This window comes from Pinus tabuliformis, chromosome 1_1 (genome assembly GCF_031772625.1).
Source record: "Pinus tabuliformis cultivar Carrire ecotype Pingquan chromosome 1_1, CPIR1, whole genome shotgun sequence".
NCBI lineage: Eukaryota > Viridiplantae > Streptophyta > Pinopsida > Pinales > Pinaceae > Pinus > Pinus tabuliformis.
In genome coordinates, this window is record NC_142297.1 from 604,726,500 (window position 1) to 604,742,947 (window position 16,448).

A 16,448-nucleotide genomic window follows, 5' to 3' on the forward strand; every position below is an offset into this window, starting at 1 on the left:
GAGGGGGAAATGGGGGCAGACCTCTATGAGGTGGCGCGCCCACGGGAGCCTCGGCATCTGCTACCCATTCTTGGACGCTCTCTCGGCATTGCAGTATACAATGGATTAACCAGCGCACAAATGCACGTAGGGGAGCAACTAACCAGCACGTGAGCGCGTTGAACTGGAGCTAGAATCCTGTGAAACACTCTCGAGCCTGAGACAGAGACGGACTTGGGCACAGAGAGTGAATGCCCCTGAGCTACCAACAGCGCCTCAGAGGAGTGTGAAGTGGCAGCAGAGGGATGCGAAGAGGCCGCCGAGGAATGCCAAGAAACCGCAGAGGAATATGAGGAGGTTGCTAGAGCACAGACATTATGAAGCGCCATTGCACAATTTACCAGGAGGTAGATGGAAGAATTAACGAACCACATTAATAACCCTGCGTGAGACCGGCTCACTTGATCTGCACGGTTCCTCGTGGCGCGCATGGGCTGAAACCTGCCCATGTGAAGCGCCACCTTCGTACCCTTACTCTGATCAAACACTCGCATCCGGGATATATATATATATATATATATATATAGATATTACTATTACTATTATTATTACTATTACTATTGTAAAACTTTTGAGTATCATGTAAAATATTTGATCATACTTAAACTAATGTGAATTCAAAAACACATGGATTGCTATATAGCATACTGAAGACAAGTATAATAACCTATAATTTTTTCATTTTCAATTTGATAAATATTTTATCTTCAATTTGATAAATATTTTCTCTTCAAGTTTCCCTTCATTCCCTTTGCAAAAGTCTATTCATCATTCTATTCATTCTCTACATTTCTCAAAGATGAATATGAATGTAGATGAATACCAAAAAATGTACATTGTGATTTCAAACCTCCTTCATCACTTGGTATCGGACAATAGAACCCAACTCTGGTCAACTCTTCTGATCCCTAATGGTTATGGGTTGTCTTATGATTTTAGGATTTTTTTTTTTGTTTCACTGGTCATGTTGGCTATGCTTACTTAGTTTGTACTGGCAACTTGCTATATGTTTTGGTTGTTTCCTTCTGGGCAACAAATTCGGTAGGAGTGAGGCTAGAAGAATTTTGAGGAACTACATGCAACGATGTAATATTTTTGATTTAATAAAATCCCTATTGAATTCTAGAGATTGAAAAATATGTCGAACATCCTCCAAAACATAGAACATATAGACTATGGCATTAACAATCTAAACATAAAAAAATTGTTTGATTATGTTAAGGCCTTCATACCTTGCAAGAAGATAACGTCATATAATTGCAAGGATATAGTGACTTTCGTAATTTAAAATAAAAATAAAATTAATATTATAAAATTTGAAAAAATGACTTTGAAAAAGAATAATATGTTGTTGTTGTTGTTATTATTATTATTATTATTGAAATTCAATATACTCAACACATGCACAAATATTTATATTATATTTTACATAAAACAAAAATAACATATCACCAAATTTTGCATAGTATACACAAATTATATAAATAAAAATTATATATTTTAAAATATATATTTTTTTATCTTTTGATATCATATTTAAATTTATTGTAAAAAGACTTTGAATCATCCCTCCAAATTAACATATTTCTATTTTTCCATATTTACATTATCACTAACACATCATGAAAGACCATTAAATTACACTTAGCTTCAACCCAAATCATGACTTGATATATATTATTATTAATCTTAATCTTAAAATTATATCTATATAAATTATTCCATATATAATGTTTATATTATAATTTAAAATCTTTTATACAATCTAAACCTCAACCCACAACTATAAATTAAAAGTAATATATTTTATATTTAATTTACAGTTCGGAAAAAACTAAAATAAAAAATCTTATACCTAATCCCTAAAATATGGCACATATTCAAAAAAAAATATTCACATATGAAACATAACCCTATTCCTTAGAATCCTATTTGAAACATTTCATATTTAAACTCATGGAGCAAGACAATAATCTATTGCTTTTATTTACCAGCCATTGATTTGAATTTTGACCATATAGCAACCATCAATATTGTGCGTATTCTTTGAGCCAAACATATCATATGGAAATGAATCCACATGATTGAAATACCCATTGGTTTTGAACCCCAATATCATGGATTAAGGGTTTAATCTCTTAAGCCTTAAGTTTGTTTTAACTCCAAAGCATTGATGGGACCATACTCCTTATCAGTGATATTGTTATTACGGATTTTGAATTTCAATATTATTGATTGAAGGATAATTTTTTTAGATTTTAATTCTAAATTATGGATTGGGTTATGGGGTAGATTAATTAATAGTTGAAATGATTTTTTTATTGGAATCTAATAATGCATTTTTTTAGTAAGATTGTGATTTCTTATTGTTTAAAATGTACAACGTATAGATAGATTCAATACCCTAAAAAATCTTGAGACACCATTTATATTTCAAATATCTTAAGTTTTAACTTTAAATTATGGATTAGACTATGGCGTACTTTAACTATTTGATTTCTTAGTGTTTAAAATGCACAATGTATAGATGGATTCAACACCCTAAAAAACCTTGAGACGCCATTTATATTCCAAATTTCTTAGGTTTTAACCCTAAATTATAGATTAGACTATGACGTACTTTGACTATTTGATTTCTTATTGTTTAAAATGCACAATGTATAGATGGATTCAACACCCTAAAAAACCTTGAGATGCCATTTATATTCCAAATTTCTTAGGTTTTAACCCTAAATTATGGATTAGACTATGGCATACTTTAACTATTTGATGAAATGACTTTTTGACCAGAATGGACAATACATTTTTTAGTAAGATTGTGATTTTTTATTGTTTAAAATGCCTTTTTGAATGCATAAATGGATTCAACACCTTAAAAAAACCCTAAGACACTAACAAGTTAAATTTATGATTTTAAAATTTTCTATTGAAATTTGGAAAAATCTTTTGGAAAATGTCATTTCGTCCATTAATTAAACTACCCATTAAAATATACCTACCTTAGAGTATACCCAACTACATATTGAAGTATACCTGCGTTAGAGTATACCCAATTACACATTGAAGTATACCTGCGTTAGAGTATACCCAACTAATCAGGGAAGTCCTTACCGAACTCATGAGAGAAGTCAAGTCCTTAAGCGTTAGAGTATACCCAACTCATCAAAGAAATCTTTGTTTATGACATTTGAGCCTCAATTGGTAAGTGTTTAGGGCTGATTAAAGACTGAATCTCTTGGGTTTTAGCCCTAAATCATGAATTGAACCATACACATAATTTCACTATTAAAAAAAACAAACATGTGAACATTTTCAATAGATTAAAAATAAAAATAAAATTATTTAAATGAATAATTATATTTATTAAAATAGCCGACATCTATTTTAAGTCCATATCTATGGCAAAAAATACTTCCAATTTTTAGCGCCCTAAACTTGAAGTCTTTGATAAATCCATATTAATACAGGATAGTATTTTCAAAATGTGAGATGTGGCCGTGAGAACATCACGTTCTTTGTGTTGCAAGATATAGTGGGGTGAGGCAAATTGGGATTTAACTTTCGCGTTGTACTCTGATCTAGTCGCCATGACCAACAGGAAGAGAAGATCTAGGAATGAAAGCGAGGAGTGGCAGCCGCAGGAATTCCAATCTTGTAGTAGGGACAGTTTGAGAGTGCAAATGCCTGCTCACTGTATTAAACAGTTGGATGAAATTAAAAATGAGTTGAAATTGAGATCTCATGGGCGTGCAGTGAATTGGTTGTTACCAGAGAATATGAAGGGTTTGGTAGAGCTGGTACTGGACCGCAGAACGGTGGAGCAGGACAGGCAGTAAATTTGTCACTGCCAAGCGAAACCAGACCTCTAGTAGAGCTTACCAGAGAGTTAGGGTTTAACAGAGGGGGAGAGACCGTGGATTGGCTGTTAGAAATGGCAACTGATCCTCTGTTAAAGCTCATCAGTTCGTTGGGCTTCAAAAGCGGTGCAAAAACTATAGACTGGTTATTGAATAAAGCACAGCCCAGCATTACTGCAGCAAAAATGAATGGATTCAATCTCCATAAGCCTCCCAGGTTATCATCTGCCATGAACATCCCTCCACAGTTTCCACCCAGACAATTGGAGACACCAGGAAAGAAAACCCAATTTCACAATTTTAATGCAGAACGCCATCACCAATTCCAAAGCACTGGCCAACTGTTCGTAGAAAACCAGCAACAAATTCGATTTCACAGTGATAGTAGTGGGCACCAAGCAGAGTACCAGAGTTTCAATGGGAATGGAGGCCTTTCTAATCAGTTTGAGGGCATTAAAAGGAGAAGAATGGAGGCGGGGTATAGCAATCATGCTGGCAACCCATTACAGGGTCAACATCCTAGTTGGCAGCAGGGAAGTCAGGCAAGAACCCACACTGAAATAGCCACAGGTAATCCTGCTCAAGATTTCAGTCAGAACCCTATTAATGGGGTTGATGTGGGAGGCGCACTGGGATTCGAACGTCCAACATACTCGGCAGGGATGCCCCTTGAGATACATACGCAGAATAAATTTCCTGATCCAAAATCTCCTCTGGATTATTATTTTTACAACCAGAACTAGTTTGAAAATGTTCATGCCCAGAACCAAAACCAATTTGTTAATATTCCTGAACAGAACCAGAATCAGAACCAATTTGTCAATATTCATGATCATAACCAGAACCAATTTCTCAATATTCATGATCATAACCAGATAATTTCATGTTGAGTATTCAAATATTTTCTCAGCTGACTTAATAAAGTTTATTAAAAAATGCTTCTTCCAGTCACTCCCTTATTAATCTTTAGAAAATGCTTCTTCCAACCATAAATTATGATGGCCATCATTTTGTTTTTTTTTTTTAATCCTGTTTTAAAATTTACAATTCCATGAGTTTAGCAAATAATTTTTATTGAGATAATTTTGATATTCCATGAGTTTGCCGAATAGCTGAGCATTGAAAACGATTTTTCGGAGAAATTTTGTTCGAAAAATTCGACAAGACACCATTTTAAAATCGACTACACAACGGAACCCGTGGGTTTGACTCCTCATGAGCCGACACGTTCGCTGCGCCCTCTGCGAGCGTACTTCCTCGATGTGCTAGATGCCCTTCTCACATATTTGAGATAGGTGCATTATTTTGATATTCTCATTTTCTCTTACATGTAGTTAATGGTAAACAAATACCATTGAATTTCTAATAATTTTTTTATAAAAATTAGCCTAACCATGAACTTTTTTTTTCCAAATGTAAGATTTGGAATAAGCTATTCTAAAATTGTTTTCACTTTCTTAGAATCTATCTTTTGGTATTTTTTTGGAATATTACAAATTTTAAGGAAAACAATTTTTTTTTTCATAAATAAACAATTTTTTAGATTTATAAGTAACTTTTTATGCTGCAATTTCTTTAACACATGTCTCAAATGATTAAGATGTTTTATTTTTGTTGAATTTAGGTTTCTATGATCTATATCAAGTTTATTGGGAATAATTTTTGGTGAAAAACACATCATAATTCATTTGTGATGCGTTTGAACCAACAAGTGTGGTTCATCCTCAGGACAAGGTCTAATTGAAATCAAAGCATCATCTAAATAAACAACAACAACAAAAAACCTTCCCAAAAAATAATAGTTTTGAAATAAGTAGTTTAAAAGTAAAAATCAAACATATTACTTATATGTTCATGATTTTGTTGTACCTTCCCAAAAAATAATAGTTTTGAAATAAGTAGTTTAAAAGTAAAAATCAAACATATTACTTATATGTTCATGATTTTGTTGTAATACTAATTTCTTTTTCACATAAAAAAATCTGGGTAGATCAACCCTGCAAGGAATCAAATCCCGTTGGCCAGACTATCAAGGCCTAACCCCAAGGGCATCGAGGTGAATTGACCCTGTGACCTCTCGATCGGCGAGACACTTAACAATATAGACTCGATCGATTGAGCTAACCCTTGGAGCTATTTTGTTGTAATACTATTATATTAATTAAAAAACTAAATAAAATAATAACTTAATATGAATAAAATGCATAATTTGGCAGCTGTCAACATGGATGACCTTGATGTCGTTGATTATTCAGAAGATCCGTTGGAAGCAGTCTCCATCTGGCAGTCCACGTACTCTGCATCTGTAGGTATGTATAGCTCTGGCTTCTCCGGAAATTTTTCTACATTCTCTTATGCGGAACCGTCACAGCCTCATGTTGTTGTTCTCCCGGATGAACCACCCACATGGTCATCACTCTCAACACCTCTGTCCTCCCCGGCTACCCTTGGTTTCATTTCTGACTGTCTAAACCCTAACCCTGGTTTGGACCTCCCTGTTTCTGAGGTGCCGCCCTGACAGGTTGACCCACAGGCTGCGCACACCGGTTCTATTCCCTTGTCTGCCGGCTTACCTCCCTCAGCTTCCTCCGCTCCACCTTCAGGCAATTTCACCGCCGTTCCGCCGCTCGCTAGTTCCTTACCTTCCGCCGCCGGGAACCCTAATCCCTCCTCGTCAAACCCTAACCCTACCCCTGTATCCTCGGGCCCTAATTCGGTTCAGGTACCGTTTCAGTCTCATTATCAGGGATCTAAGAAGAAATACAGGTGCCACAAGTCCAAGGCGGACGACATTATTCTCAGGTTGGAAGAGGACATTCAGTGGGGAGAAACAATGGACTTTGCAGACAGGGTCTTGGTAGGACGCATCAGAGGACGGAATTATACGGCTGCTCGTCTGAAGACCTGGGCATCTGAGGTTTGGGGCCACCACCTGGTGGACATCCCATTTGTGTAGACTTTCGTGAGGGGATGGTTCGCACTGAGATTTGCTCGAGCCGACCATACAAACTGGGTTTTGTCCTCCTATTGGCATTTTGAGCATGCCCCAGTTCTATTGAAACACTGGACGCCTCTTTTCGATCCAGAGACCGAGCAAATTGGTATTGGACCGGTTTGGATTCAGCTCCTGGGTCTTCCCTTGCAATACTGGTCCGAGGATATTTTCAGGCGGATTGGAAACGCTATCGGCACCTATATGGAATATGACAAATCTTACCAATCCACGGGTATGATGGCATATGCCAGGATTCTCATCAATTTGGACACTCGGGGAGGCCTACAGGAGCACATTACTATTCAGTGGAGGAATACCTCCCGCAAGCAGATGATTGACTATGAGGGCATACCATATCGATGTCGGAGATGCCATAAGGTGGGGCATTTATTCAAGGACTGTCCTCTCAATCGCAAGAACAAGAGTACAACACAGGACTTGGAGACAGAGCAGACCAGAGACAACCCTACTCTACCCGACAAGGATACCAATTTGGCGAAGAATGACATGGATGCAGAGGACACTCGAGGGGCAGCAAATGAAGCAGGCACTGACAAGGGTATCAAAGCTACTAGCCCTTCATCCTCTCCTCCACCATCGAGCACCTGTCCGGCCAAGGAGGACATCACTCCACCGGGTATGTCATCTACATCCTCCTCTCTCTCTACTCCTTCATCTGGTTTTACTGCTGCAATTGCATCACATATAAACTATATTGCATCCCCTCCCCTCTCATCACCATCTGACTCCACTTCCCCTCTGGAGAAATCGCCTTTAGGTACTCAGGGACGGGCTCCCCACACCTCCCTACATTGCACTCTTCCCCTCCCGCCCCCTGTCATCCATCTCTTACTTCATCCTCCCTCCCCTCGTTACCCCTCCCCTCTCCCTCTGTATCCCCCCGTTACTCTCTTCGTTCTAGATCAAGGGATAGAGGTTGTGATGTGATTGGATTGGATTTGGAGGTTACCCCTACCTCTCATAAACCCACCAGGGGGCGCCCATCTCTTCTCACTAGAGCCAGGCACACGGCGGGAGAGGAGGTCGCCCTCGGGCGACAACAAACCATTGACAGGGCCCTTAGAGCAAGGAATGGCCCTCTACCACATCCTCCATGAAGTTTCTTTCTTTCAATTGTAGAGGGATTGCTAGCCCTCCCAAAAAACTAGCACTCAGGAGGCTCCTTACTTCGAATCTAGTGGATATCATTTTTTTACAAGAAACCCTATGTTCGGCTGAAACCCTTATTACCATCCTTAATTCATGGATGCCGAATTGGACCTTCCATGCCCTTGACGCGACTGGGAGATCAGGGGGCATTGCCATTGGTTTTTGTAACAAATCTGTAGATCTCAGAAATATCTGGGGAGGTAGGGGATATATTGGTGCGGACATATATGCCTCCTCTTTGGAAACAGAAGTCCGTGTTATCAATATATATGGACCTTGTCTGGATAGGGAAAATTTCTGGAGAAGATTATTAGACTCAGATTTTCTGCAGGCTGACAACATCATACTTGGTGGGGATTTAAATTTCTCATTGGGGTTTAGTGAATCTTGGGGTCATCTGGCTCAAGTTGATGGCTTAACTGATACGATCTCAACCTTGCTAGAGGAGCATCAGTGGGTGGACATCCCATCTGCCAGGATACAGCATACATGGACAAATAATCGAAGTGGAGATCATAGTTTGGCTAGGAGGCTGGACAGATATCTCATTAAAGAAGCATTTTTAAACACACATCCTCGTATCAGACAATGGGTTGGAACTGGAGGTATATCTGATCATCGGCCTATATATATGGAGTTGGAAGACATAAATCAGAGAACAAAAGGCCCATTTAAATTCAATGCCTCCTGGCTCAAGGACCCTTCATACATTCAGATGGTTACTGACTTCTGGCAGTCCAATCCTATATCGGAACACGAGGACCACACTGAAGGATTCATCCGCAAACTGAGAGAACTGAAGGGGATCTCTAAAGTCTGGGCACATCAGAAGTAGAAGAATGATGATAACACTCTACAGGAAGCAGAGTTGGCCATCGCCACACATGAGGACTCCTCGGATGGCACTTTCGTATCACAAGAAAGCAAAGAACACTACACCTCCCTCATCACGAAGCGGTCCCAAATTCTGAAGGAAAGAGAGGAGAGCTGGAGACTCAGGAGCAGGGCTATCTAGCTCACTGAAGGTGATGATAATACCAAGTTCTACCATAAATTCGCCAATGGTAGGAAAGCCATAAATACCATTTGGGAACTTCAAAATGATCAGGGACAATCAGTTACAACACAGAGGGATCTGGCTAGTTTAGCCACTATGCACTTTAAAAGCATATACAAGGCTCCTAGGGCTGCTAATATTATGGAAATTATGCGGATTGCTGAACATTTTCCTAGATTCGTGGAACAGGAGGATGCTGAGGATCTGATGAAGGAAGTATCGAAGGAAGAGCTCGAGGCAACAATCAAATGGTTCAAGAAGGACAAGAGCCCCGACCCAGATGGTTGGACAATTGAATTCTATATTGCTTTCTTTGAAATCCTGGGGGATGACCTACTCAAAATTGTGGAGGACTGCAGAAGGAGGGGTAGAATTTCATCTACCATCAAATCCACCTTTATAGCCCTTATCCCGAAATCCGACCATCCTTCCTCCTTCAATGATTTTAGACCCATATCACTTTGCAACTGTCTGTATAAGATCATTGCCAAGATCATCGCAAATCGCCTGAAGCCTATACTATCCAACCACATATCCTCTGAACAGTTCGCATTCCTTCAGCATAGACAGATACATGAGGCCATTGCCATGGCCTAGGAACTCCTCCATTCGGTTCAGATGAGGAAACTGAAAGGCATGGTACTGAAGGTGGACCTATCCAAGGCATTTGACAGAACAAATTGGCTCTATATTAGACTGTTGCTTACTCATCTTGGTTTTCCTTATGCATATATTAAATGGATAATGTGTTGTATCATGGATGTATCTTATAGTGTATTGATAAATGGGGAAGCCACACCTTTTTTCCTTTCGGAGAGAGGACTCAGGCAGGGATGCCCACTCTCCCCTCTACTTTTCCTACTTATCATGGAAGGAATAAGTAGAGCCATCATATCAGCACGGAGCAGGGGTCTCTTGGCTGGTATCAAGATCACTGAGAACTGTATACTTACCCACCTGTTATTCGTTGATGATGTACTCATTTTCCTAAATGGTAGCATTGGAGATACCTCGGTCCTACAGAACATTTTCAATCTTTTTCAGCAGGCAACGGGGATGATTATCAATGACGATAAGTCTACACTTACAGCCTTTGGATGCACACAGCACGAGATTGTGTTCACTACTCAGCGCTTCCCCTTCACATTACAAAAATTAGAGGATGGACTGAAATATCTGGGCTTCAGGCTTAAGCCATATGGATACAAGATCGCTGACTGGACCTGGCTCATTGCAAAAGTGGAGAAGCGACTACATGTATGGTATCATAAATATCTCTCTCGTGCGGGAAGATTAGTACTTATAAAGGCTGTGATTGAAGCCACACCAGTATTTTGGATGACTCTTGCCTAGATCCCAAGGGGTATATTGAGCAGACTACAAAACTTATGCAGCAGATTTCTTTGGAAAGGCAACCAACCGGGCAGATTATTCGCCTGGGTCAAATGGGACACGATTGCCAAGCCCAAGAAATGGGGCGGTTGGGGAATTAAGAGACTAGACTTATTCTCCAAAGCTCTGGCGGCAAAGCTCGGCTGGCAACTTATTACTACAAATAGCCTTTGGACCCGGGTTGCACATGCTAAATATATCTGGCCTGTGGATTTGATGGACTGGTTCAGACAACAACACAGGGTGAACAACAACACATCCAACATATGGAAGGTGGTAATCAATGCTATTCCTCTCATCCGGGAAGGTATAACATGGAGAATCAAGGAGGGCAATGCAGTCCGTATAGGCACGAACCCATGGATTGGTTGTGGCAATGCGCACAGGTTGCCAGCAGAGTTGTTACGGTATTTACATAACAGGGATATCACTCATATCAGACATATTGGAGACAGCAACAACTCTACCTTACTTCAGCAGGCCTGGAAAACAGCTCAAGATCTGGACATTCCTATTCAATGGCACCAAGATTGGTATGATTACACGGAAGCACTTACCCAGGCACATATTCGGCTAACAGAAGGGCCGGATGAGATTGTCTGGGCGTTTTCCAAGCACGGATCCTATTCTCCCAAGGAGGGATATCTAAGGTTGATGGAACCTTACAAACCCCAGGATATCAACCCTACATGGAAATTACTCTGGAAGCTCAAAGCTGCTCCTCGAACCCGTCTACTTATGTGGAATATTTTGTTTGCCGTAATGATGAGGAGAGTACTGAACATCTCTTCCTAAACTGCCCCATCACCAAGGAACAATGGAACTCCATCATAGCTCACTATCCATGCTTAAAAAACTGGCAAGGCAGGAACATAAAGGATGCCTGGAGTTTATGGTGTGAAAATCATAATGGCAAAGCCAGAAACATGCCTCTTCTTATATGCTGGTCACTATGGATCGCGAGAAATCAATCTATCTTTAACTTCAAGATACCTCACTGGCCTGCTATCATGATCAGAGCTATTGCAGATTATGATCTCCTACCCAAGGAGGATTCCAGTAACCCCCCCCGTGTTATCAACCCTGAAAACATAGACAAATCTATACCATGGGCATACTTTGATGGTTCTGCTCAGGAGGCGGGTTGTGGTGGAGGTGCCATACTTCATCTGAATGAAACTCATTGTATCAAAATACAAATGAGATTAGGGAGGGGAACAAACAATTATGCTGAATTATGCACTGCAAAACATCTCATTCATTTTGCATTAGAAAAGCATTGCAGACATCTACAACTCTTTGGAGATTCCAAAATTGTTTGCAATTGGTTAAATAAAGCATCTCACTGCAATGCATATTCATTGAGGCATATATTGGATGAGGCTCACAGATTGATATCTTCTTTTGACTCATTTACCTGTCGACACATTTACAGGGAGCAAAACACGGGGGCAGATTACCTTTCCAAAGAGGCAGTGCTTAGACAGAGCAATGATTGGCTGATACAGGAAGAGATCGATGGGACTTTCCACCAGCATTATCACAGACCATTTGTGGAGCTCCGAGACGATGGGCTATAAGCCCTTTATTTTGCATAACTCTTGTATATATTATGTTATTTATATTTACTGCACTTGATGAACTACACAGGACATATGGTACCAATTTTGATATTTAGATTCTCTCTCTGAGATGAGACAGAATTCAATTTTGATTTAGTTTCTCTATACAGAGAACAGGCACAGGAAACAGATGAACTGTTATCATGACTCCCTGCGTGGAGATACATATCTGAACTTTTTTTGTCTATTTTTGAACTCGATAGGCAACATGCCTCCATATGCATATGCTCTAGCATCTACAAAATGTAATTTCTTATATATTAATAGAAATTACGACTTTTTCCAAGGGAAAAAATGCATAATTTAAATTTTCCTTACCCTAATTTTCTTATAATACTATTATATTAATAATAATAAAAAATAACTTAATATAAATAAAATGTATAATTTAGATTTCTTTACCATATTCTCCAACACCTTTCTTTGACACACAATTTTGAAAGTGTATTCTCTATCACCTCCCTCTTACAACAATGAGAATGAAGAAAGTTATTGTTTAAAGCAAAATGCTAAATTTTCATTTACATTAGTTTATTGTGACAAAAGAGCTACATGTTCAACTTGTAAGATCATCTTCTTTGGAATATGGACGATTTAAGTTGATGAAATGTTTATCTAATGAAAAATTGAAAAGAATTGGAATTAAAAAAGGTTAGTTTTTTAATATTTTTAATCTTATTATTGTATGATTTTTTTTATAGTTGAATTTTTTTGAAATTTTAAAATATTATTTTTAATATTTAAATTATGAAAAATAATTATTAAAATAAGTTAAAAATTTTGAATTTGATAGAAGTTTATATTTTATTTAATAATATATATATATATATATAGATAGATATATAATTTTATATTTTATATTAATTTATATAATAATAGTTATTATTTTATTTGAAATTAAAGTATGGGAAATATCAAAGTTCTTTTTCACATTTCGTGGATGGTAAACTTGGTAAACCGTCAACTCTAATTACTAGCCCTCACTTCAAGGGAATCAAAGAGAGTTGAACAACAACTAACAACAATATCAAAGAACTTCATGTCTGGCTCTAGACCAATTGACATAACCCTTGGAGCTTTATATTAAACATTTTTATACATTAACAAATTCAAGATATATTTAAGTTAATTTAATGAATTTTTTAAAAGTATTGTCATATATATAAATAATTATTTATTTTGTATTTAATTTAATTTTATCTCATTTAAAATAAAGTTAATTTTTATTTTTTAGTTTTTAATGTAACATTATGTTTATTGGTCAAAATTTCTACCTAGCAACAACTCATTACTCTTCATACTACTAACATATATTTATGTTAGATCCCCAAACCTATCAAGGGTCAAGAGGGATCAAATCTCTTAAAATGCACATCCCTTTTAGAGTGCAAAACTTGAAGAAAAGTTTACACATGGATAGATTTGATCCATCTCGATCGAAACCACATCAATCAAATAAGAAATATCACACACACACACATATAAAAATTAACGTGCATATTGAAAGTGAAAATATATAGATACACATATTTTAATTTCTTTATATCTCTCTACATAAAATTATGTTTTTTTGTTAAATGACTTCATACAAAACCAAATATCATTGTTTGAGTTGAGTTCACTCACAATCTAACATAAGGGAAGCCAGGGAAACCAATACTATTGATGATGGACAATATGATAGGTTTATCAAAATGCAAGCAACTATAACTACTATGTTCATGACAACTAAATTGAACTAATAAAAGTAAGACATAAGCTGGGTAGCTAAACATGTCATCAAGTGTCGGATGGAGTGACTGGGGTCGAATCTTGGGCGCTAGTGCCTGCTAGTGCTAGAGGTTTCAGGACACATTGGATAAGACCTTTTATGTTATTTATCCAAGTGTCCAAAATGGAAATACAAGAACGCTAATGGCATTGAATTCGTTGAATTGCATTCAGGAAGGAGATAATGTCAATGCAATTTTCATGTTTTTCCTTCAAGGCCTTACCCAAGAGTGTTTTCTTTTTTCTAGTAGAGGATAATAAAGTTTAGATAATGGCTACGTCTTCCCATGGTATGTCCATGATCGGCAACCTTGGTTACTTCAACTTGAATTTTAGATTTTGAGTATGCTTGGCGATCATTGGTGGTCAAGGCTTTAAGTTGGCTGTTGGCTGCTGCATTTTGTGCTTGGGATTGGGATTGTGACTAGCCTTGGAGACCTCTACTACCAAACCCCCCATGATAGCACATCCTCTATTGGGGCACGTTATGTCGGATTAGCTGAAACCAAAGTGAGGACACCCCCAAATAATAGAAAAGTTGGGGAGACCATATAACATAGAACAAAGTAAAAGTTGTTGAAATATGTAACTAAGTTCAGTCTTCACAATGACATGTAATCATGATTTTATGTATTTGATGTAAAGAAAAAAAAATATTTCTTGAGGCATGGATTTCATGCTCAAGGTACATTTATTTATAGTTCAAGCACACATTGCGTGCTTCTAGGGCTTGCCATTGAATCTACAAGTCAATTGAGTCATTGTCATGTATGGAAGACCCTTTTGGGCATATTGTATCATGTTAAGAAAATTATTGTAAGTCATAATATGTGTCAAATACCCTCCAAGACCTTATCAAATGAGAAACATCAAGTCAGCCTACATGAAAGAGAAATTCAGCCTCATGAAAGGCTATTCGACCACCTTGTGAAGCCTATATATAAGAGGACATCGACCTCACTTGAAGCACATCCAATCAACTCAAAAGAAGTTCGATCTAAGTAGATAATAAGATGAAAAAGGAAGCCTAATATCGAACAAAGAAGAAGGAGAAAGTGAAGTTTTTTAATTGTCTTTAGGCTATTATCCTTCTCACATGCAAGAGAATTAGGGCACCTATTGTAGCAGCTTGACCAAATTGCAAGACTTGATAAAAGAAGTCAAGTTAGGGCATACTTTACAAGTCGAGTTCCATAGAAGAAGGAATCAATTCAAGCGAAGGATAGAGAAGGAAGAAATCACCATATTTTCCCACATGTGCAAGAACTAGGGTTTCTGTAGAAGAAAATGTTGGGGCCAAAGTTGCAGAAGAAAATGTTGGCATCAAAGTTGCAAAAGAAATTGTTGGGTTCGAAGTTGCAGAAGAAAATGTTGGGGTTGAAGTTGTTGAAGAAGTTTTTAGGGTCAAAGTTTCTAGAGAAGTTGTTGGAAAGAAAACTCACCAAGGAGGAAGGACTGACTTGGTCTTGGAGGGGTCTTTGTTAAGGTCATAGGTCTTAGAATTTTTCATTTGAAGTTCTATAAGAAGAGAACAGTTCTTGTGGGTTTTCCTCTCAAGAGGAGAGGTTTTGGCCCTGGTTGAAAACTCACATTTTGTGTCTCCTTGTCTCATTGATCTTCATTGTTTGGTAGTTTTTTTATGATAACTAACATTAATAATAATCAAGAGAAAGAAGAAGATAATCAAGTTAAGGTAAAATTACATCAAAGAAAGAGAAATCACCTAATATAGCTACCCCTAGATTTCTCAACATGGTATCAGAGCTAAGGTGGTTACAATAAGGAAAGGCAACTTGAATAATATCATCCAATTGAAGAAGGATACATAAGGGCCGAGAAAACTGAGCATCAAAAAGGACAATCCATCGCATCACAAGGATCACATCATCACGACTCTTCGAAGAAGAAAAATACCTCAAAAACCCTACCTTCATTGAAAGGACTCTACATTTGAAGTACCTTGGGAAGCCTTCACATTCTACATTATCATCCAAGGAAGCAAGAAGAAGTGTTTCCATCATCATCAAAGACATCAAGGTGATCTCCCTCACATTGATGCAAATATCACATCTCAAATATCCTTGAAGAAGATCATTAAGGAATCAACATCATCAAGAAGGTATCAAATTGAAGATATCATCATCTAGGAGCATCTTCACTTGACAAGTAAGTATCTTTATCGTTATGTATTAATATACTATCAAAATGACTTCATTATGCAAGGAAAGCAACAAATTGGTTGGGTCATCAAATTTCCTTGCATGGAAGAAGTGGATAGATTTGATCCTCATAGAGAATGAATTTATTGAATATGTTAAGGGTTCAATCTCCAAACCATCTCAAGAGCAAGATCAAGCACTATAGAAGTATATGAAAGGGGAAATAAGGGCTCAAAGAATCCTCATAAAATCAATCAAGGATTCACTCATCCCTTATGTAGCAAAGATGGAGACATCAAAAGAAATCTATGAAAAGTTGGTAGAATTGTTTTTTGTAAGAATTGCAGGAGAAGTCATATCATTAAGAACCGAATTATACAAAATGAA

The 16,448-nt window shown here is 37.6% G+C and overlaps 1 protein-coding gene across 1 annotated transcript; it reads left to right on the forward strand.

Moving 5' to 3' along the window:
• The first annotated feature begins 11,520 nt into the window (after positions 1-11,520).
• LOC149214734 (uncharacterized) lies at positions 11,521-12,090 on the forward strand. The gene has a single exon (XM_089389496.1). It carries the CDS (start codon positions 11,521-11,523, stop codon positions 12,088-12,090), a length of 570 nt encoding a protein of 189 aa, XP_089245622.1.
• Positions 12,091-16,448: the final 4,358 nt, after the last annotated feature.